Source organism: Dermochelys coriacea, chromosome 2 (assembly GCF_009764565.3).
Source record: "Dermochelys coriacea isolate rDerCor1 chromosome 2, rDerCor1.pri.v4, whole genome shotgun sequence".
Lineage (NCBI taxonomy): Eukaryota > Metazoa > Chordata > Testudines > Dermochelyidae > Dermochelys > Dermochelys coriacea.
Genome location: NC_050069.1, coordinates 130542265 through 130565804, shown reverse-complemented (window position 1 = coordinate 130565804; position 23540 = coordinate 130542265). Strand labels below are relative to the sequence as shown.

The following is a 23540-nucleotide window of genomic DNA, read 5'->3' as shown; positions in this document are numbered from 1 at the left end:
TGGGGAAATAGTTTTACTTTGTGTAATGACCCATCCATTCCCAATCTTTAGGTGTTTTCAGGAAGATCACCAATGGATTGTAGTTTCCTCAGGAAGCCAGTGGTGTCTCGAAGATAGTTGGGAGTGCTGGTAGCGTAGGGCCTGAGGAGGGAGTCTACATAGCCAGACAATCCTGCTATCAGGGTGCCAATGCTTGAGATGATGGGGCATCCAGGATTTCCAGGTTTATGGATCTTGGGTAGCAGATAGAATACCCAGGTTGCGGTTCCAGGGGTGTGTCTGTGCAGATTTGTTCTTGTGCTTTTTCAGGGAGTTTCATGAGCAAATGGTGTAGTTTCTTTTGGTAACCCTCAGTGGGATCAGAAGGTAATGGCTTGTAGAAAGTGGTGTTGGAGAGCTGCCTAGGAGCCTCTTGTTCATATTCCAACCACCGATAATGTCATGGCAAACCTGGTGGCTGAACTTTGTGACTTTGTCCTCACCCATAACTATTTCACATTTGGGGACAATGTATACCTTCAAATCAGTGGCACTGCTATGGGTACCTGCATGACCCCACAGTATGCCAACATTTTTATGGCTAACTTAGAACAACACTTCCTCAGCTCTCGTCCCCTAATGCCCCTACTCTACTTGCGCTACATTGATGACATCTTCATCATCTGGACACATGGAAAGGAAGCCCTTGAGGAATTCCACCATGATTTCAATAATTTCCATCCCACCATCAACCTCAGCCTGGACCAGTCCACAGAAGAGATCCACTTCCTAGACACTATGGTGCTAATAAGCGATGGTCACATAAACACCACCCTATATCGGAAACCTACTGACCACTATTCCTACCTACATGCCTCCATTTCATCCAGACCATACCACACGATCCATTGTCTACAGCCAAGCTCTACGATACAACCTCATTTGCTCTAACCCCTCAGACAGAGACAAACACTTATAAGAATGCTCGATAGAGATCTTGTAACTACAGTACCCACCTTCTTAAGTGAAGAGACAGATTGACAGAGCTAGAAGAGTACCAAGAAGTCAACTACTTGTTGGACAGGCCCAACAAAGAAAATAACAGAATGCCACTAGCCATCACCTTCGGACCCCTACTAAAACCTCTCCAACGCATCATCAAGGATCTACAACCTATCCTGAAGGACAACCCACCACTCTCACAGATCTTGGGAGACAGGCCAGTCCTTGCTTACAGACAGGCCCCGAAACTAAAGCAAATACTCACCAGCAACCACACACCACACAACAGAACCACTAACCCAGGAACCTATCCTTGCAACAAAGCCCGTTGCCAACTCTGTCCACATATCTATTCAGGGGACACCATCATAGGGCCTAATCACATCAGCCACACTAACAGAGGCTCGTTCACCTGCACATCTACCAATGTGATATATGCCATCATGTGCCAGCACTGCCCCTCTGCCATGTACATTGGTCAAACTGGACAGTCTCTACATAAAAGAATAAATGGACACAAATCAGATGTCAAGAATTATAACATTCAAAAACCAGTTGGAGAACACTTCAATCTCTTTGGTCACTCGATTACAGACCTAAAAGTTGCAATTCTTCAACAAAAAACTTCAAAAACAGACTCTAATGAGAGACTGCTGAATTGGAATTAATTTGCAAACTGGATACAATTAATTTAGGCTTGAATAAAGATAGGGAGTGGATGGGTCATTACACACAGAAAAACTATTTCCCCATGTTTATTCCTCCCACCCCACCCCCCGCTGTTTCTCAGACGTTCTTGTCAACTGCTGGAAATGGCCCACCTTGATTATCACTACAAAACGCCCCCACCCCCACTCTCCTGCTGATAGCAGCTCACCTTAATTGATCACTCTGGTTACAGTGTATGGTAACACCCATTGTTTCATTTTCTCTATGTATATAAATCTCCCCACTGTATTTTCCACTGAATGCATCCAATGAAGTGAGCTATAGCTCACAAAAGCTTATGATCAAATAAATTTATTAGTCTTTTAGGTGCCACAAGTACTCCTTTTCTTTTTATGGCGAAGTAGATACCATTAACTTGGGTTTGAATAGAGACTGGAAGTGGGTGGGTCATTACACATATTGAATCTATTTCCTTAAGGTAAGTATCCTCACACCTTCTTGCCAACTGTCTAATTGGGCCATCTTGATTATCACTACAAAAGTTTTTTGTTTGTTTGTTTGTTTGTTTTATTTCTCCTGCTGATAGTAGCTCATCTTAACTAATTAGCCTTTCACAGTTTGTATGGTAACTTCCAACTTTTCTGTATGTATCTAGCTATCTATCTTACTTCCCTTCTAAGCATTCCGATGAAGTGAGCTGTAGCTCACAAAAGCTTATGCTCTAATAAATTTGTTAGTCTCTAAGGTGCCACACGTACTCTTGATCTTTTTTCATACTACTGTTACATTCCCACTTCTAGCACATGCTGTCACTTCTACCCTGTGATATTCTGTTTACTGATTCTTGCTTCTTTTGTGGTGTATTGAAAACTGTGAAAATTACAAGCTGGCACTTTACATTTTGGGGGTTTTCCTGCTCCTGCTTGCAGGCTAAGGAGCTCTGCAGGGAAGTGTGCAATCTGGGCCTAGGAGTCAGTTAACTGGCAGACAGCATAGGGTAGGGTGGGGTGAGTTGTGTCTTTATGTTTTAGGGAGAGTCTGCCTTGTCTCTCTCTGTTTATGGGTTCTTGCATATTATCATTTTCATTTCTAACAAATAAAGTAGTGTTATGTTGCAACCTTCCAGCAAGAGAATTCTGTGTTTTATCTAACTTCTTTGTGGTATGCCATGAAACATAACACTTTCTATTCTTGCATAAGTACTGGTAGGGTTGTCAACAGTTCTTTATTACAACGGACGACCCTTATTTTTCCACGTTTGTACAACAATGTCGGGAGTTGCTGAATGCTGCAAAAAGCAGCAAGAAATACCCCTAGTAAATGTAGATGAGTACTGATTATTAATTAAGTAATTAATAATACATAATATATTAATAATAATAGTAATAGACAGAGGTAGGGCAGGTGTTCTAGGAAAACAGCCCCTTATTTTTGAAGTATGTTGGCAACTCTACTTAATGGCCTAGTCAGATTTTTCTTATGTCATATATTTATTATATAAACATTCCAATTTGTGACATAACTAATCCACTGGAGGTGTTGGGCCAAATCCTGCTCATTTTACTCACATGGGTAATCTCCAGTGACCCAAATGGTGACTGGTTGTGTGAGATATGTAGAACTGGGTAGAAAAAATGTGCAGTAAAGTGATGGGGGAGAAAATCCAAAAATTGATTCAAATGTTCATGTTTTTCCTCAAAAATGAAGGGAGAGGGAAAACCACAGTTACTCTTCCCATGGAAAAATATGCAAATTTTTGCCTAACAATTTTTTGAAAAATTTCAATTTGATCCAAGGTTTGCTTCTGTCCTTTTTTTTTTAATGTATGTATATATGTATTTATTTTTGGTAAGAAACACCATGTCCAAAAAGGTGAAATTTTACCCTTAACTAAATTCACCAAATTTTCAAATTTTGCATGTGGGAATTCATGAAGCAAAAACAGATAGTTTTGGATAGTTGGGAGATATACACAACCGAGTAGAGTTTCCTGGATTATGAGTGTCCTATGTGATCCTGTAGATGGTAGATGGTAACACCAACTACCATCTACACATGAAGAGAGTAGGATAAAGAGTCTTTTAGCTATAGAAGAGCTAAGTATTCTATTTTGTGCTGCAAAATTTGTCTCATAAATTCAGGGGCAGACAGGATGTGCCTTTCAACACTTTGCCTCAAAATCGGAGGGCATCAATTTATTAATATATGAAACAAAAATATTTTCAATACCTACTCAAGTTAAATCATGTTAAACTGGAAACTTCTTAAGCTTCATCTTTAACTAATTGTTAATTCTATTCATCAGAAGTAGGATAAAAAGTATGGTAAGATTTATTCCAACAAACTACATGTAGTTTAATGTAAACTAATTGAAATTGTAAGTGCTTTGTTTTCCTTCTACATTTGTGAGTGGCATTAGTGCTGATGTAAGAAAAGGACAGATTAATAGCAATGGTTAAACCAAGCACCATACTGTAAGTTTGCCAGAAAAACTCCCACAAATGCCTTACAGTACCAGTTACAACAGCTGCATCATTCCACTCTTTCATTCCTCTCAGGAAGAAACTGCCAACTGTCAATCTATCTGGTAGCTTTTTGTTCTGCAAAGGAGAACTAGGATTAGACTATCAAACTCATCTTCAATTAAAACTTGAACAAGATACGAACCCACACCTGTAGAGATGAAATTATAGCCCACTTACCCACTGTAAAACATTTAGCCACAACAACTTTATGAAGTTAAACTATTTGTATAGTTAAGTTGAAACACAGGAAAAGCTCCTGTCCTGAACCTGTAGCTGTAACATTTTCCCCTGTGCATTCTTCTGTGTATGTTAATTTATCTTTTGTGATACAGTGTACGAATAATAGCAGAAAAAAATGAAGAGTTTTTCAAATCATTTCAGAACATTCACTATAGGTGTTCCCGTACACTTAATTACTGTGAACAGGTTGTAGTGTGCTGGGGAAAAGTTGTTACAGGAGGCATAGATTTGTTCAGTTCACCCCCCCCCAAGATTGGGGAAGGGGAGAGAGAGACCTATCTTTGAATACGAGTGTGAATTATGATATTCTTGACACACAATGGTACTTCCTTAAGATGAGAATTGTTAGAACACTACTTTTGGTTCTGTAAGAAAAAGTCATTAATTTTTTTCATCAGGTATATTTAAGATTAATCCAATTTTGTAGAACAACCTTGAAAATGACTCAGGTCTTGTAACAGCACCTCTTTCTTAAAAATAAATAAATTGCACCTGGCACTAAAACAAAGGAGGAAATAAAGTAGGAATCAGTCTTTGGGCACATTAAAAGGCTATATTAAGGTCATGTTACCCTTTCACTATGGCTAAAACAGAATAGAATTCTTAATCATTATTATAAGACAACAAATCTAGATAAAATGTACTTGTGTCTGTTAGAATTTTAAACTTCAATTGGCTCAATCTCTGAGTCACCTCTCTGAAATTATGAAAAGTTGCTTTGTTGTAGGCTATTATCTTCTATGATAGCATTACGAAGATATTCAAGTAGATTCTACAATCCATATATAAATCATATCCTTCTATAATGCCTTCCTTTTATGGTTCTAATGTTCTCTAGTTTTCAAGAAAGGATAGTGTTTGATAATGGAAACAAAAACTTAGCTTTGTCAGAAATAAACCATGGTGTAGTATCACCATCACTATCCATTTCAACTAGCACCCACAAGGTGCTAGACACCATACAAACAAAGGAAGGCCTGTCCCCTTCCCCAGAGAATTTACAATATGTAGTACAATGTTATTGAAAAAAACAACACAATTATTGAGGGTTGGTTTTTTTTAAATAGCCTTTGTTCAAAAAAATAAGTCACTTCATATATTACTTAAAAAAACCCCAGAATTACTGCAATATATTCAGAGCTGTTGTGTCTATCTCAGCAGGTCACAAATGTGCTTGAATAGCTGCTTTCTTAACATTAATTGGTGACATTTTGGTTCCTACTGAGTTAGGCATATCCTGTAACTTGCTCATGATAATCTAGGCTACATTCCTATAACATTCTTCCAGTTGTATTTTCTGGAACTGGCTTAAATAATAATAAAGGCCACAAAACAAGCAATGTGCAAACTGCATTCTGAACTTCATTCATGGGTTGAAATGGTTTAATTGGATAATATGGTATTCAGTAGTCTTCAGTCTCCCTCTCAGTTGCTAGAGATATGGATGCATGCTAAGAGATGTGATTAGCAGATGACAGAACGAGGAGTAATGGTCTTAGCAGATGACAGAACGAGGAGTAATGGTCTCAAGTTGCAATGGGGGAGGTTTAGATTGGATATTAGGAAAAACTTTTTCACTAAGAGGGTGGTGAAACACTGGAATGCGTTACCTAGGGAGGTGGTAGAATCTCCTTCCTTAGAGGTTTTTAAGGTCAGGCTTGACAAAGCCCTGGCTAGGATGATTTAACTGGGACTTGGTCCTGCTTTGAGCAGGGGGTTGGACTAGATGACCTTCTGGGGTCCCTTCCAACCCTGATATTCTATGATTCTATGATTCTATGATTTACCACAGAAAATTTCATTCATCAGTTTAGGAAGCTAACAGATAAGGGGAAAAAAAATTCATAGGCAGGAGTTGTAGACCAAGCTGGATGAGCAAGCATCTCAGAGAGATGATTAAGAAAAAGCAGAAAGCATATAGGGAGTGGAAGATGGGAGGGATCAGCAAGGAAAGCTACCTTATTGAGGTCAGAACACAGAGGGATAAAGTGGGACAGGCTAAAAGTCAAGTAGAGTTGGACCTTGCAAAGGGAATTAAAACCAATAGTAAAAGGTTCTATAGCCATATAAATAAGAAGAAAACTAAGAAAGAAGAAGTGGGGCCGCTTAACACTGAGGATGGAGTGGAGGTTAAAGATAAACTAGGTATGGCCCAATATCTAAATAAATACTTGCTCAGTCTTTAATAAGACTAAAGAGGATCTTAGGGATAATGGTAGCATGACAAATGGAAAAGACGATATGGAGGTAGATATTACCATATCTGAAGTAGAAGCAAAACTCAAACAGCTTAATGGGACTAAATCGGGGGGCCCAGATAATCTTCATCCAAGAATATTAAAAGAATTGGTACCCGAAATTGCAAGCCCATTAGCAAGAATTGTTAATGAATCTATAAACTCAAGGGTTGTACCATATGATTGGAGAATTGCTAAAATAGTTACTATTTTTAAGAAAGGGGAAAAAAGTGATCTGGGTAACTACAGGCCTGTTAATTTGACATCTGTAGTATGCAAGGTCTTGGAAAAAATTCTGAAGGAGAAAGTAGTTAAGGACATTGAAGTCAACGGTAAATGGGACAAAATACAACATGGTTTTACAAAAAGTAGATCGTGCCAAACCAACCTGATCTTCTTCTTTTAGAAAGTAACAGATTTTTTAAACAAAGAAAACACAGTGGATCTAATTTACGTAGATTTCAGTAAGGTGTTTGATACCGTGCCACATGGGGAATTATTAGTTAAATTGGAAAAGATGGGGATCAATATGAAAATTGAAAGGTGGATAAGGAATTGGTTAAAGGGGAGACTACAATGGCTCCTAATGAAAGGTGAATTGTCAGGCTGGAGGGAGGTTACCAGTGGAGTTCCTCAAGGATTAGTTTTGGACCAATCTTATTTAATCTTTTTATTACTGACCTCGGCACAAAAAGTGGGAGTGTGCTAATAAAGTTTGCAGATGATACAAAGCTGGGAGGTATTGCCAATTTAGAGAAGGACCGGGATAGCATACAGGAAGATCTGGATGACCTTCTGGAGTAATAGTAATAGGATGAAATTTAATAGTGAGAAGTGTAAGGTTATGCATTTAGGGATTAATAACAAGAATTTTAGTTATAAGATGGGGACGCATCAATTAGAAGTAACGGAGGAGTAGAAGGACCTTGGAGTATTGGTTGATCATAGGATGACTATGAGCTGCCAATGTGATATGGCTGTGAAAAAAGCTAATGCGGTCTTGGGATGCATCAGGAGAGGTATTTCCAGTAGAGATAAGGAGGTGTTAGTACCGTTATACAAGGCACTGGTGAGGCCTCACCCGGGATACTGTGTTTAGTTCTGGTCTCCCATGTTTAAGAAGGATGAATTCAAACTGAAGCAAGTACAGAGAAGGGCTACTAGGATGATCCGAGGAATGGAAAACCTGTCTTATGAAAGGAGACTCAAGGAGCTTGGATTGTTTAGACTAACTAAAAGAAGGTTGAAGGGAGATATGATTGCTCTCTATAAATATATCAGAGGGATAAATACCAGAGAGGGAGAGGAATTATTTAAGCTCAGTACCAATGTGGACACAAGAACAAATGGATATAAACTGGTCATTGGGAAGTTTAGCCTTGAAATTAGATGAAGGTTTCTAGAGGAGGTTCTCCTTCATCAGAGGAGTGAAGTTTTGGAATAGCCTTCCAAGGGAAGCAGTGGGGGCAAAAGATCTATCTGGCTTTAAGATTAAACTTGATAAGTTTATGGAGGAGATGGTATAATGGGATAACATGATTTTGGTAATTAATTGATCTTTAAATATTTATGGTAAATAGGCCTAATGGCCTGTGATGGGATGTTAGATGAGGTGGGATCTGAGTTACCAAGGAAAGAATTTTCTGTAGTTTCTGGCTGTTGAGCCTTGCCCACATGCTCAGGATTTAGCTGATCGCCATATTTGGAGTCGGGAAGGAATTTTCCTCCAGGGCAGATTGAAAGAGTCCCTGGAGGTTTTTCACCTTCCTCTGTAGCATGGGTCACTTGATGGAGGATTCTCTGCTCCTTGAAGTCTTTAAACCACGATTTGAGGACTTCAATAACTCCAACATAGGTGAGAGGTTTTTTTCAGGAGTAGGTGGTGAAATTCTGTGGCCTGCGTTGTACAGGAGGTCATACTAGATGATCATAATGGTTCCTTCTGACCTTAGTATCTATGAATCTATGAATCACAGTCATGAAGAATCTGGTACTTCAGAGTCTATATTTCTGCTGAGCATCTCACTGCTGCAGTCCTTATATTAATGGAATTTTGCATTTTTTAAATTAGCTTATGTTAAGCACTTACTTTGACTTTGACATTCTGCCCTTGGCAAACATTTTTCCTATATTCTTGGCCGATTTTAATTGAATGGTTTATTTCAATCTTACATTTCTCTTCACATCCACACCCCCTGACCCCACTCCACACACACTCTGGGGAAACTAGGACCCAAGGGGTTTCTCCCCTTCCTATGTAGTCTTGGGGGAAAACTGCAAAGAGGAACCAGCCAGAGACTCAGCAGCTACAGACACTCAGAGAACTTTCTATAGCATTGACTGGACTGTCTCTGCCAGTCAGGTGACTGACCATTTGCTCCAACCTACTCCCTCACAATGTCTTCATCTCAGCTTCAGTCCACACCTGCCCCTAGTACCCTCATCTTTCTTTTCTTCAACTTCCCATCTCCCTTTTCTTTCCATTTTGTTTAGCACCTCCTAACTAACCCAACACACACACACAATATTGTGGAACATCACATTGTTCAGTCTGCTTGTTCATTCTACCCCTTCCCCCATCCTATGTCTGTCTGGTCTATTTAGATTGTAAACTTTTCAGGGCAGGAACTTTGGCTACTCTGTTTGTATAGTGGCTAGCACCATAGAGACCCATTTTGAGCAATCCTTGGGCATTACCACAATAAAGAGGAGTAAAATGTATTTAAGAAATAAGAGTTATTCCTCTTCCCAGCCTCAGCCATGAACCTTGGAAGGCAGATATGAATATATGAACTTTAAAAAAGTTGAAGGGTTCAAAAAGAGATCTGAACTGTTTATTCTCTGTCTGTGTTTTAGAAACAGGGGTTAAATAATGACACTTTTTTTGTTGTTCTGTTCTTTTTAGGGTGGTTGGCTCTGTAAAGCACCATAGAATGCATCTGATGTAGAAGGTGGCTTTTCAGAAATATACTTTGATATATTTCCACTGTCTTTCAGGTGGGATGTTCTGAATGTGCAGACTGGATTTATCCTTCCTTATCTTCAACTGCCCTTCAAACCTCTTCTCAATTCTGCCCCTCTCTACTTATTTTCTCTTGTCTATTACCATTTTACCTCTCCCTGCTCTCATCCTTCAGCCAGCCTCAATAAGCTGTTTGAATCTCCCCTCACAACCACCTTTGTCACTTTCCTTATACATGGAAAACTCTTCCTGAACTAGCCCATTAGGCCATTATTGTCTTCCTGTTCAAATCCCTCCACAAGATCCATTTCTACTATTGTGCCCAGGAGAACACTGACAACTAACAATGCTCAGATAAGGGGCAGTGGGGGACAATAGATTTTTTTTTAAAAAAGTTTGATTGTTTGTATTTTATCCCTCTCCCCCAACTCAATATGTGGCTTGTTGTCTCCAGTTGTGAACACCTCAGAACAAGAATCCTGTCCCTTTCTCCCTCTCCACCTTAATGCTATACTGCCATAGTTGTAGTGGCAGAAATGAAAATGGTGGAGGTGCCAGAACTGAAAATGCCTCTATGTAGAAAAGAGGGAGTTGCTAGCAAGGCTTTCTCTTTTAGGTGCTCTTAACTTTTAAATTTACTCCACACTTTTATCTGCAATAGTCCAGAACATTTGGTCTTTGGGCATGCTGCAGGCCTGTTTATTTCCTCAGGCCTTTTGGGAGGTAAGACTATGATGATGGATGCTCTTTGTGAGTGAGGTGGGGTATTGTGCAGAACTGTTTTCATCACCAGTCATGTATGTTCTATTTGGAATGAGGATGTGCTGCTGGCTTGGCTATGCAATTGTGTTTTTAATTTATGGCAAGAGTGCCTTGAGGTTGCGTAGGCACTTTTGAAAGATGTATTATAAACAGAAATAAATATAAAAAATGTCTGCATAGCACTCAGCACATTTTGGGTGCTCTTGTAAGTACAAGCAATAAATAATAGTCTTTTAAAGGTCAGCATTGAAACTACATCCACACAGAGAAATAAATAATAAATGAAAATAGTGGCTGACAAAGGCAATTTAATCAGATTTAAGTTTCTGTCATTCTTGAACTCCTTCTTCCTACTAACATTTCCTGGAAATTTTAATAAGTGTTGCCTCCCTCAGAAAAAAAAAGTCAGTTTGCATTCAGTATATTCCCCACCTTTTAAAGAAAAAAGAGTTATTATAATTATTTTGTCTTCTTTTTTCATGAACTTAATCCTTCAGCCATAGATGCAACAATGATGCTTCATTAGAGAACTAAAAGGGAAATAAATATTTAAAGAAATTACTAGGAATGTCCTTCCCCACATGATTTCCCAAAATAAAGTACTTTGTAAGTGAATTTTAATAGAAACTGGGACTAAAAAAATTAGAATAAACCAACTTAGCTACCAACTACAAGGTGTTAATCAGAATCTTGATTATTAACACCAAGTTCCACTTACAAATAAGCTAATGTCTGCGCTGAGAATTTTACCACCTCTCAGGACCATACTCTTTGGGTGTTAATGAGGAAGAAACATACTGCTTACTTCTTTGAGTGCCACTACCTCATTATCCCTTGGTCCATTTACAACTCATTTTTCTGCCTATTTCCTGGCAAAAATTAGATGTCTGTTGTAAATATTTTGAACTGACATTTCTAGATATTATGAGCCCTGTCCTGCAATACTTATAATTATATGAATAATTCTACTATTTTCAGCTGAATGAACCACATAAGTATGGGCTGCAAGACTAGAACTAGGGTAAATTTTTCCAAAATATCGTTATTTATATACGTCACATTTGAAAATGGGACATAGGCATTTTTGAAAATGTTACATCCTGTATCAATTTGGTCAGTTTCTATCACTATAGTATGTAAGGGTTTTAATGTACACACTGCACAAGTTAAAAGCATAAATTCTGTCTGGAAGGCCCATTTTTCCACCCCATGATCCCTGCACAGTTGACTCCTAAATTGGGTATTTTAAATGCAAATATAGCTGGACTTGTCTGCAACTTCATACAAAGGACTAAAGTTATGTAAAGCTTTCATATAGCAACTAGGGCTGTCAAGGAATTAAAAAAAATAATTGTGATTAATCACACTGTTAAAAACAGAATACCATTTATTTAAATATTTTTGGATGTTTTCTACATTTTCAAATATATTTATTTCAGTTACAACACAGAATACAAAATGGACAGTGCTCACTTTATATTTATTATTATTACAAATATTTGCACAGTAAAAATAAAAGAAATAGTATTTTTCAATTCACTAAATACAAGTACTGTCAATCTCTTTATCATGAAAGTTGAACTTACAAAAGTAGAATTATATACAAAAAAACCTGCATTCAAAAATAAAACAATGTAAAACTTTAGAGGTTACAAGTCCACTCAGTCCTACTTCACGCCAAACAATTTTGGTTACAATTTGCAGAGATAATACTGCCTGTTTCTTTTTTACAATGTCACCTGAAAGTGAGAATAGGTATTCACAGGGCACTGTTGTAGCCGGTGTTGCAAGATGTTTACCTGCCAGAGGCATTAAAAATTTATATATCCTTTCATGCTTCAACCACCATTCCAGAGGACATGCGTCCATGCTGATGACGGGTTCTGCTCATTAACAATACAAAGCAGAGCAGACCAACATATGTTCATTTTCATCATCTGAGTCGAATGCCACCAGCAGAAGGTTTATTTCCACATCTGAGTGTTGCTCTTTTAAGAATTCTGAAAGTATGGTCTACACCTCATCCCTCTCAGATTTTGGACAGCTCTTCAGATTCTTAAACCTTGGGTTGAATGCTATATCTATTTTTAGAAATCTCACATTGGTACCTTTCTTTGCATTTTGTCAAATCTGCTGTGAAAGTGTTAAAACAAACATGCCCTGGGTCATCATCCAAGACTGAAACATGAAATATGTGGCAGAATGTGGGTAAAACAAAAACAGGAGACATACAGTACTCTCCCAAGGAGTTCAGTCACAAATTTACTTAATGTATTATTTTTAATGGGCATCATCAGCCTGGATGCATGTCCTCTGGAATAATGGCCAAAGCATGAAGGGGCATATGAATGTTTAGTATATCTGGCACATAAATACCTTGCAACGCTGGCTACAAAAGTGCCATGTGAACGTGTGTTCTCACTTTCACATGACATTATAAATAAGAAGCAGGCAGCATTATCTCCCATAAATGCAAACAAACTTGATTGTCTTAGCAATTGGCTGAAAAAGAAGTAGGACTGAGTGGACTTGTAGGCGCTAAAGTTTTACACTGTTTTGTTTCTGAGTGCAGTTATATCACAAAAAATCTACATTTGTAAGTTACACTTTCACAATAAAGAGATAGCACTAAAGTACTTGTATGAGTTGAATTGAAAAATACTATTTCTTTTGTTTACAGTGCAAATATTTGTAATAAAAATAATAATATAAAGTGAGCACTGTACACTTCATATTCTGTGTTGTAATAGAAATCAATATATTTGAAAATGTAGAAAAACATCCAAAATATTTAATAAATTTCAATTGGTATTCTATTGTTTAACAGCGCAATTAATCAGGATTAATTTTTTTTAGTCAATTGTGTAAATTAACTGTGATTAATCGACAGCCCTAATAGCAACACAAAACTAAGGGCAGGGTTGCAAAAAATTAAAATGAAAAATAAGGATGTTAAGGAACCTGAGCCTATTTGTGGTTTCTAATGTAAGCACAAAATGTACAAGCTCTTATAAAACAGTCCTACAGAATTTAATAGAAAAATACCTGCTATATTATTTCATAGGATGGCTGGGAAAATCTATGGAAAGGATTCTCACTCTTTTAAATTATATAAGTCTACAAGAAAAACTCTCATAGTACCCTATTCGTTTCTCCCCTATTATATTTCATATGATTGTTCTATAAGAATGTGGTTTTGGACTAAAATCAGCTGAAATTTGTTTTATGTGTTGGGTTCCATAAGACTGAGGCTCAAAATGAACCTCTGGGGGCTCTGAGCCCAAAGTAAGGCCCCAGTTTTTCATTGGTACCTGCACCTGTGCAGATCGCCAGTGACATCAATAGGACTCCATAGAGGCACAGCTGATCCCAGTGCAGGACTGTTGTTTAAATCTCCTGAGTTTTGCACATGTATCATCAGGACCTAAGTCAATGAAGATAACTGAGTCTGTGTTGTCAAAGTTTGTGCATGGCTGTAGGATCCTCAATTTGTCATGGGATTCTGCCTCACAAAAGCCCAACATTTTATATTGAGAGAGAGAGAGAGAGAGAGAGAATTGTCCTATTTGAATTCATAAAACCTTTATAATCCATCTTATATTGTATGACATGAGGTTATTTGAGTCATGAACCTTAATCTGAGGAAGACAACAAACCATGATGTGGATATTACCCAGGGTAATGTGGTGTAATTAAAATCTTTTCAGAATAGGCATCCACAGACATCACACAAATCTCAATTTTAGTTGCTTCTCAATTCATTCGTTGTTTAACAAAAGCAAAAATGTAAGGCCTCAGCTGGTGCTTTCTCAAACAATAGTTACTGATTAATGGTACAGTCAAAGGAAGGAGAGCGCCTCCATTTTAATGGACCAAATTCCGACTTCATGTAAGCTGAGAAACCAATAGCTAGAAAAGGAAATGTGAGAAACCAGTTGCTCAGAAGGGAGCTATAGTGCCTGACTTCCAAAAATCCAAAGAGTCAACAGAATGTAGGAACTCTCTCAGTTTTGTCTTTGATTAACCATGGGAGTTCATTCAAAAGAGGGTTAAGAAAAAAAGAATGTAGTCAATGCATTTTTGTACCTGCCCCATGCATGGCCTCTGCACTAAGCTGATTACTCTCACTTTGGGCAAGTAATTTGCATTTATATAAGGATTCATTAGCACCTGCTTTGGATGAAAGGAGTAAAGACAGAAAGATTTTGGTTGAGCAAGTTGCTATTTTACTTTTAGTAGCTACCTATAATAAAATTTCTTATTTGAACATTTTTCACCCCTAGAACTGCTGCCATTCTTCACTTTTTGTTATTCCATCTATTCCTTCAGCATGGGGCTCTGAAATACTGGGCCAACTTCTGCACTGGCAGGCTCAGTACAACCAACCTGACATAAAAAAAAAATCTGACTACATCAAGAGCAGTCAACACAGAACGTGGCCCATTAATTTATGCTTTAATTTGGGAGTATAGAATTCTTATCTTGGTGTCAGTAGCATTAAATTCACAATTTCATTTCTCATATTTATTTTCCATCACATTTGTTAATGACATCCTCTGCAGTTTATTAAGACAAAGGGAGCACTGGAGAAGGGAGGCCATTTTGTGTTTGAAAGAATTGTGTACAAAGAGTACAGACAGAGGATAGGAGTCCACATGCATTTGCATGAAACTGAAAAAGGTCAAAGAGAAAAAAATATGAAACAGAATTTTAGGAAGAATTTTAAAATACTATATTCAGAAATAGGAGAGGAAAGGTCGTTGCTGGTGGTGGTAGGAATGCTGTGAAGATCACACAATAATTTGTGAAATACACTTTAGCTTGTTTCAGAAATTTGTATGTTTCTAAATAGTTTTTAGCAACTCTTTGCATTATTACTTTTAGAGATCGCCAATAGAGCAGATAAACAACTTGTATAGTGTAGCCTGGAAACCAACCATTCAGCTAGGAGAATAAGTCACTGTAGTAACTTGAGAACAGTAGTAGGACAAATATATAAGGATGTAATGGAGAAATATCAAACCTTAATACAGACCTACCTTGCCTACATATTGATAATCAGAGCCTGTATATTCCTCCAGCAGGAAGAACTGGTTCCACATCCAGCCCCTTTTCTGGCGGTGAAGTGCTTTTCCATCACTCCCTGATACACGTGCCACAAAGCCTTTCGGTTGGTGGTCAGTTGTCCTTCTGAACAGCATTTCTGCATAGCAGGGATGTGGCAGGCACATCCAGAGCAGCAGTAGCAGTAACACTTGTTGTATTATCATAGTTCTCCACTGCTGTCTCTCCTCCAAGCCAGATGGCTGTGGGGTCAACAGTGTTGTTTTCCTGGATTACCTTTTGATGTCTTTTTAGTTGGCAGTACAGCCAAGTGATTTCCAGTAGTTCATCTCCCTTCCACACATATCCACCAAATCCTCAAAGTAAACAGAAAAGACACAATGTAAGTTGAAAACATTCCATTTGGCTGTGACTGACTTCACATTGTACTTTACAGCAAAGAAAGCAACTGGTTATTTCCCATGTGCACCCAATAGATAGCTGATATCATGACTATAAAGGTTTTCTGTCAACCTTCACCAAGTGGGAGGGTTGCAAATGTAGCAGGTAGGCAGCTGCTTTCAAAACATTACATGAGAAACACAACAAAAGTGCATTGAGCTGATTAACTTTTGTTCTTAACTTTTCAGTTTAAGAACTTTGAGGATGTTTTTTTCATGTAGACTAGGGGATTAATACTATTAGCACTTACATATTAAATACTGCAGCCTTTACTTCAAATGTTTTCCACCTGATTTGATTTACAAGTAATCCAGTGTTTTATTAATCTTGTTATCCGGAGGCCTGAAAAGGCTAATGCAAAGCAGTTTTAGAAACCACAGAAATGGTGAAACACTAGTTCCCCCAGGCACTTTAAATGGCAAAAGGGAACATCATATGCATCAGAAGAAATGCAACATGACAAGAAGAAAACTTTTTAATATAAAAAGTTCTTAGGATGTAGTACTTACAGTATGAACTGAGGTAGCATGCAAACAACTTTAAATGCAAGGGAAAAAATGATGAAATAACTAGGACTTGATCTATTTGAGGTTAAGTCATAGTGAACTCAAGATGTTTTTGGTTTACAATATACTTAAATTTGACATTCAATACGCAACTATTACTACAGAGAGAAAAAAAAGTAAATCCATTTCCAAACCTGTTTTGTTAGATTTGTGTAACATTTTATGTTTTTTCCTGACACAATAAGGAAGCATTTAGCACCGTGAAACAATAGGCAGATCCCATCAATATCTTTTGTTGACATCAAACAGAAATAAACTGTTTCCAATCTTGTGCCTATGTTCCTTCTCAGCATATCACTCTTCATGACTGTTGACACCATTAGCTGATTTCTACTTTAAAAGATTAAATTTGGAAATTACCAAACGCTTAAGAGCAAATGTCTGCATGGCTCATTTAGATTTGCTTCAGCAGGCAAATCATGTAAAATACAATTAAAAAAAAAGAATATTAACACTTAAATGTTTTTGTTAGGATCACATTTGATATTTAATGTCATTCCAAAGCACCACAGCAACTTGACTGAAGCTATTTTGAAATATATTAACTATAAATGAAAGATATATAATTATGTATCTTAATGGTACATTATGGACTTTAAGTATATACAATTATTATTACAGATTATTCTAATATACATAAATATAGAAGACAAAACATTAGTAGCTATAAATAAGAGAACTCTCTCTATATGCAAATAAATATATAAAACAATGGGGAACTAATGTTTCATCATTTCTGTGGTTTCTAAAACTGCTTTGCATTAGTCTTTTTGGACCACTGGCTAATAAGATTAAAACATTGGATTACTTGTAAATTCAGTTTGTGCACTCTATTCTTTCAGTACCTCTCTGCCAAGCCTCCATTACCATCTTCAACTCCTACCTAAAAATATTAATTTTATCTGTAACTCCCATAAGTACCTTAAGTTCCATGCCCAGCAGAACTCAAATATACACGACTAATATGAGTAACTACATACAATTATTACTATAATACTTGCCTTTCCTTCTCATTCCCCACATTTAAGTTTCCCACCCTTACTTATTGTGTCATGTCTAATTTTTAACACCCAAATTTGGCAGAAGTCTGAACAGAAGTCACTTGGATTTTGTATTAACCCAAAGGACGTGACTTTAATTCAGTGGGAACAAGATTGGGCTGTTTGATTGTTGAAGAATGTCAATGTTGGGGAATGTCAATCTTTACTTTTACTTATTCGGTAAAGGGGCTAACACATTTCTGAACACTAATAGTGCACTTGTGGGAAATAATAATAAAATAATAATAATCTTTCCAGTACTTTGTCTTAAATGAAATAAGAACAGCTTTACATAGGCTACATAATGCAGTCTGCAACCAGAACAGAAGTGTAGAACTTGTTAATTCCTTACTGGCTAATTTGTGAGAGAAAAATGTTGCCATCATATTTCAGCATCCATTTTTGTTTGCAGAGCCCACTGACCCCTGCTAAGGTGGAAATGGTGTCTGTTGCTAGGCAGCAAGCATATATGAATGCTCCTATGGATTTTCTTCTCAAAAGGATACATTTTCTCTACATTTTTTTTTAATTTTTTTCCTCTTAAATCTGCAAAGGGAGTATATATAGCTAATGCTTGTAGCTCCTCAGTATATACATACACTGTATTCTTCCATATGCAACAAAAACCCCTGAAATATACAGAAACTTGATGGGTTTTCCTTTATTTTCATGATCTGGACACAACATTGTTTAGCATACCTTAGAACAATGCACTTGGCTACATTGATCCCTGACAGAAATCAGTTGACTTCAGTGGCTTTACACCATGGATGAATACAGCCCTAGGCATGTCAGATTCTTACAAGTAAAGCTGTGTAAAATTTTCATAAACTTTTCCTTGGCTTGGGGTTTTGTTACTGACCAGGTTAACCCAAATTCACCAACCCGAGAAGTTTTTAGAGAGGCTAGGATGGTTCATGGTTTGAGGTGGAAAGCATGCAAAACTTGGCAATTTCACATGGTTTCGGAACATAAGGCCATATGGAATTCAGAAGCTAACTTTTGCTTTGAGAGTTTGGGTTTACTCAGAGCTGAGGGTCTGGCAAACATCACAAAGTATTTGTGCTGTGAGGAAGGACTTGAAGGGTGTCAAACATGTTCACGGTAATTTACAGGAATTTAAAAGTGTTTGTCATAAATGCCAAACAATGCATCTCATTGCTTGCCCCCATGCTCTGCTCTGGGTTCTTAAAAAAAAAAAAAAGTCAATGTGCTAATCTTTTTCTTCAATTTGCAAAAGCCTGATGATGAGTGAGTTTCAAATATTTTATTGTTTTACATAATATTTATTTTTAAAGCAATTAATAAAATATGACAGGTTTCAGAGTAGCAGCCGTGTTAGTCTGTATTCGCAAAAAGAAAAGGAGTACTTGTGGCACCTTAGAGACTAACAAATTTATTAGAGCATAAGCTTTCGTGAGCTACAGCTCACTTCATCGGATGCATTTGGTGGAAAAAACAGAGGAGAGATTTATATACACACACACAGAGAACATGAAACAATGGGTTTATCATACACACTGTAAGGAGAGTGATCACTTAAGATAAGCCATCACCAGCAGCAGGGGGGGGAAGGAGGAAAACCTTTCATGGTGACAAGCAAGGTAGGCTAATTCCAGCAGTTAACAAGAATATCAGAGAAACAGTGGGGGGTGGGGTGGGAGGGAGAAATACCATGGGGAAATAGTTTTACTTTGTGTAATGACTCATCCATTCCCAGTCTCTATTCAAGCCTAAGTTAATTGTATTAACACACTTTGCTTCTCTACAAAAGAAAAAGGACACTAAGCTATCTAAACTACTATATGCCACAAGGGGCCACAACAATGGTTCCCGTAACCCACCCAGCAATATTGTTAATCTATCCAACTATATTCTTAGCCCAGCAGAAGAATCTGTCCTATCTCGGGGCCTCTCCTTTTGCCCCTCCACCCCCACGAACATGATACAGTTCTGTGGTGACCTAGAATCCTATTTTCGACGTCTCAGACTCAAGGAATATTTCCAACACACCTCTGACCAACATATTAACGCACAGAGACCTTCCTGCCAACACTACAAAAAGAAGGATTCTGGGTGGACTCCTCCTGAAGGTCGAAACAGCAGCCTGGATTTCTACATAGACTGCTTCCGCCGACGTGCACGAGCTGAAATTGTGGAAAAGCAGAATCGCTTACCCCATAACCTCAGCCATGCAGAACACAGTGCCATCCACAGCCTCAGAAACAACTCTGACATCATAATCAAAAAGGCTGACAAAGGAGGTGCTGTCGTCATCATGAATAGGTCGGAGTATGAACAAGAGGCTACTAGGCAGTTCTCCAACACCACTTTCTACAAGCCATTACCCTCTGATCCCACTGAGAGTTACCAAAAGAAACTACAGCATTTGCTCAAGAAACTCCCTGAAAAAGCACAAGAACAAATCCACACAGACACACCCCTAGAACCCCGACCTGGGGTATTCTATCTGCTACCCAAGATCCATAAACCTGGAAATCCTGGACGCCCCATCATCTCAGGCATTGGCACCCTGACAGCAGGATTGTCTGGCTATGTAGACTCCCTCCTCAGGCCCTTCGTTACCAGCACTCCCAGCTATCTTCGAGACACCACTGACTTCCTGAGGAAACTACAGTCCATTGGTGATCTTCCTAAAAACACCATCCTGGCCACTATGGATGTAGAAGCCCTCTACACCAACATTCCACACAAAGATGGACTACAAGCTGTCAGGAACAGTATCCCCGATACTGTCACGGCTAACCTGGTGGCTGAACTTTGTGACTTTGTCCTGACCCATAACTATTTCACATTTGGTGACAATGTATACCTTCAAATCAGCGGCACTGTGATGGGTACCCGCATGGCCCCACAGTATGCCAACATTTTTATGGCTGACTTAGAACAACGCTTCCTCAGCTCTCGTCCCCTAATGCCCCTACTCTACTTGCGCTACATTGATGACATCTTCATCATCTGGACCCATGGAAAATTAGCTCTTGAGGAATTCCACCATGATTTCAACAATTTCCATCCCACCATCAACCTCAGCCTGGACCAGTCCACACAAGAGATCCACTTCCTGGACACTACGGTGCTAATAAGCGATGGTCACATAAACACCACCCTATATCGGAAACCTACTGACCGCTATTCCTACCTACATGCCTCTAGCTTTCATCCAGATCATACCACTCGTTCCATTGTCTACAGCCAAGCGTTACGATATAACCGCATTTGCTCCAACCCCTCAGACAGAGACAAACACCTACAAGATCTCTATCATGCATTCCTACAACTACAATACCCACCTGCTGAAGTGAAGAAACAGATTGACAGAGCCAGAACAGTACCCAGAAGTCACCTACTACAGGACAGGCCCAACAAAGAAAACAACAGAACGCCACTAGCCATCACCTTCAGCCCCCAACTAAAACCTCTCCAACGCATCATCAAGGATCTACAACCTATCCTGAAGGACGACCCATCACTCTCACAGATCTTGGGAGACAGACCAGTCCTTGCTTACAGACAGCCCCCCAATCTGAAGCAAATACTCACCAGCAACCACACACCACACAACAGAACCAGTAACCCAGGAACCTATCCTTGCAACAAAGCCCGTTGCCAACTCTGTCCACATATCTATTCAGGGGATACCATCATAGGGCCTAATCACATCAGCCACACTATCAGAGGCTCGTTCACCTGCGCATCTACCAATGTGATATATGCCATCATGTGCCAGCAATGCCCCTCTGCCATGTACATTGGCCAAACTGGACAGTCTCTACGTAAAAGAATGAATGGACACAAATCAGACGTCAAGAATTATAACATTCAAAAACCAGTTGGAGAACACTTCAATCTCTCTGGTCACTCGATCACAGACCTAAGAGTGGCTATACTTCAACAAAAAACTTCAAAAACAGACTCCAACGAGAGACTGCTGAATTGGAATTAATTTGCAAACTGGATATAATTAACTTAGGCTTGAATAGAGACTGGGAATGGATGAGTCATTACACAAAGTAAAACTATTTCCCCATGGTATTTCTCCCTCCCACCCCACCCCCCACTGTTCCTCTGATATTCTTGTTAACTGCTGGAATTAGCCTACCTTGCTTGTCACCATGAAAGGTTTTCCTCCTTCCCCCCCCTGCTGTTGGTGATGGCTTATCTTAAGTGATCACTCTCCTTACAGTGTGTATGATAAACCCATTGTTTCATGTTCTCTGTGTGTGTGTATATAAATCTCTCCTCTGTTTTTTCCACCAAATGCATCCGATGAAGTGAGCTGTAGCTCACGAAAGCTTATGCTCTAATAAATTTGTTAGTCTCTAAGGTGCCACAAGTACTCCTTTTCTTTTTAATAAAATATGAGTATCTCCCAGCATGATGTATTACTGTGAGACATTGCTTTACTGGTATGTGTCCACTTCTACTAGGATGCAAAAATTGATGTTTGCTTTTGACTTTAATGACAGCAAGATCAGGACCTAGGATCATTCCATTGTAATGATATCTCGCCAGACCAGCACATCCTTACTTTGAATAAGAAAGGAGTATTTATGTGAGCAAAGGTTGGAAGGATCAGGCTCAATCATAAGTTGTATTACAAGGGGTAGGTATCTTGTGTTTACTTGTTGCTGAATAGCACTACCACAATTCTGTGTTGCCCATACACCCATGCCTATATTCTTTTTTTTGACACATGCACACACAGAGAGACTGACTAAATCTTGCTCTTACCTGATGTTTCTTGAAGTCAGAGGGAGTTGCATATGTACATCTAAGCAATGAACTTGGCCCTTAGACCTGTTACTATTTTCCCCAAAGATGGAAAGTTATTGGATTACCTGTGTAAAGGAGATGCAGTATCTTCTTTCTCTTGCTCCCCCCCGCCCCACCCATAGGTATGTATATTCCACTGTTCACCACATCACTATTTGATGTAGAAGTGTTGTTAAATTCCTCCTGGGAAATAATGTGTCAGTGTTTGGGATTGTTATTGAATTTCCTTCTTGTTAAATTGGGTCAGTGGAATGAAAGCTCTGACGGAATTTGTTAAAATTACAAAACTAGCTAATGTACATGAACTTGGAAGGCTAGGCTGCTTAATGGATGTATTCAGTAGGGTTCTCCCCCTTGGACTCCTCTTTGAGTTCAGCCTGCTGTTTTAAGTGTGGTATTAAGTTTGATGGTCACATATTTGAATTAAATAGTAGTGGCAATGCCACTAAATAAAGGCCAAGGGGGGGAAATGGTAGTTTTGGTTTAGAGTTAGATGAGAAGATACAAATTACACTGAGTCATCCCCAGTTCTGTACTAAATACTGCAAGTCAGCTGAGATTCTTCATTACCTTATTAGAGCTGATCTAATCACTGGAGGAACTTGAAACTGTTACCAGCTTCTAACTGTTTTCACTTTATTAGTGCCACTGGAAATTTTTGGGAAACGTACCCAAATTCTGATGGAATATTTTCTCCAAAAAGTTATGTGCAATTCAGCAGAATTTCAAGAGTTTTTAAAAAAAAAAACAAAAAAAACACATTAATTCAGAATGCATATGGAAATACTGATTTCACCCAACTTTTCCCCTAAGATCTCTTCCCTTCTTTCAGCATCTTATGGTCAGGACCATGACCTTAAAACACTATTCAATATTTGTTACAATATACAATCCACATATAGCAGGGTGGTTACCCCACTTCAGTTAGGGAGGGGTTAAAAGCAGCCAAGGGAGGCTGGTTGGGTAAACAGCCACAGGTGTGGCCATACCCAATTAGGGTCCAGCTGATCCTGATAAAAGGGCAGGTTGAAGTAGTGAGAGAAGAGACTCTTGCTCCAGCTGAGGAACAGGGAGGACCAGGCTGCCTGGGAGAGCAAGCAGGGTACCTGAGGCAGAGGAGGGCTGGGGAAAAGCAGGCAGATCTGGGGAGGAGGACAGGGGAAGTACTAGGGCTGCAGGGAGACAGCTGGGGCTGGAAAGGCAGCAGGTCCAAAGCCCCCTTGCCGATGATGAGTGGCCACTTCAGACTGCAGTTT

The 23540-nt window shown here is 38.7% G+C and overlaps 1 protein-coding gene across 5 annotated transcripts in view; it reads right to left on the bottom strand.

Moving 5' to 3' along the window:
- CDH10 (cadherin 10) overlaps positions 1-23540 on the bottom strand; it is a 167424-nt gene that overhangs the window by 84520 nt on the left and 59364 nt on the right. For 4 of the 5 annotated variants that reach the window (XM_038392461.2, XM_043508437.1, XM_038392454.2 and 1 more), the window contains one exon: positions 15416-15796. In XM_038392461.2, coding sequence (XP_038248389.1) covers positions 15416-15646 — 231 coding nt within the window. In that variant the 5' untranslated portion in view covers positions 15647-15796. Of the gene's footprint in view, positions 1-15415; positions 15797-16131; positions 16153-23540 lie in introns of those variants that run through there. The other variant, XM_043508438.1, reaches the window with a different exon arrangement.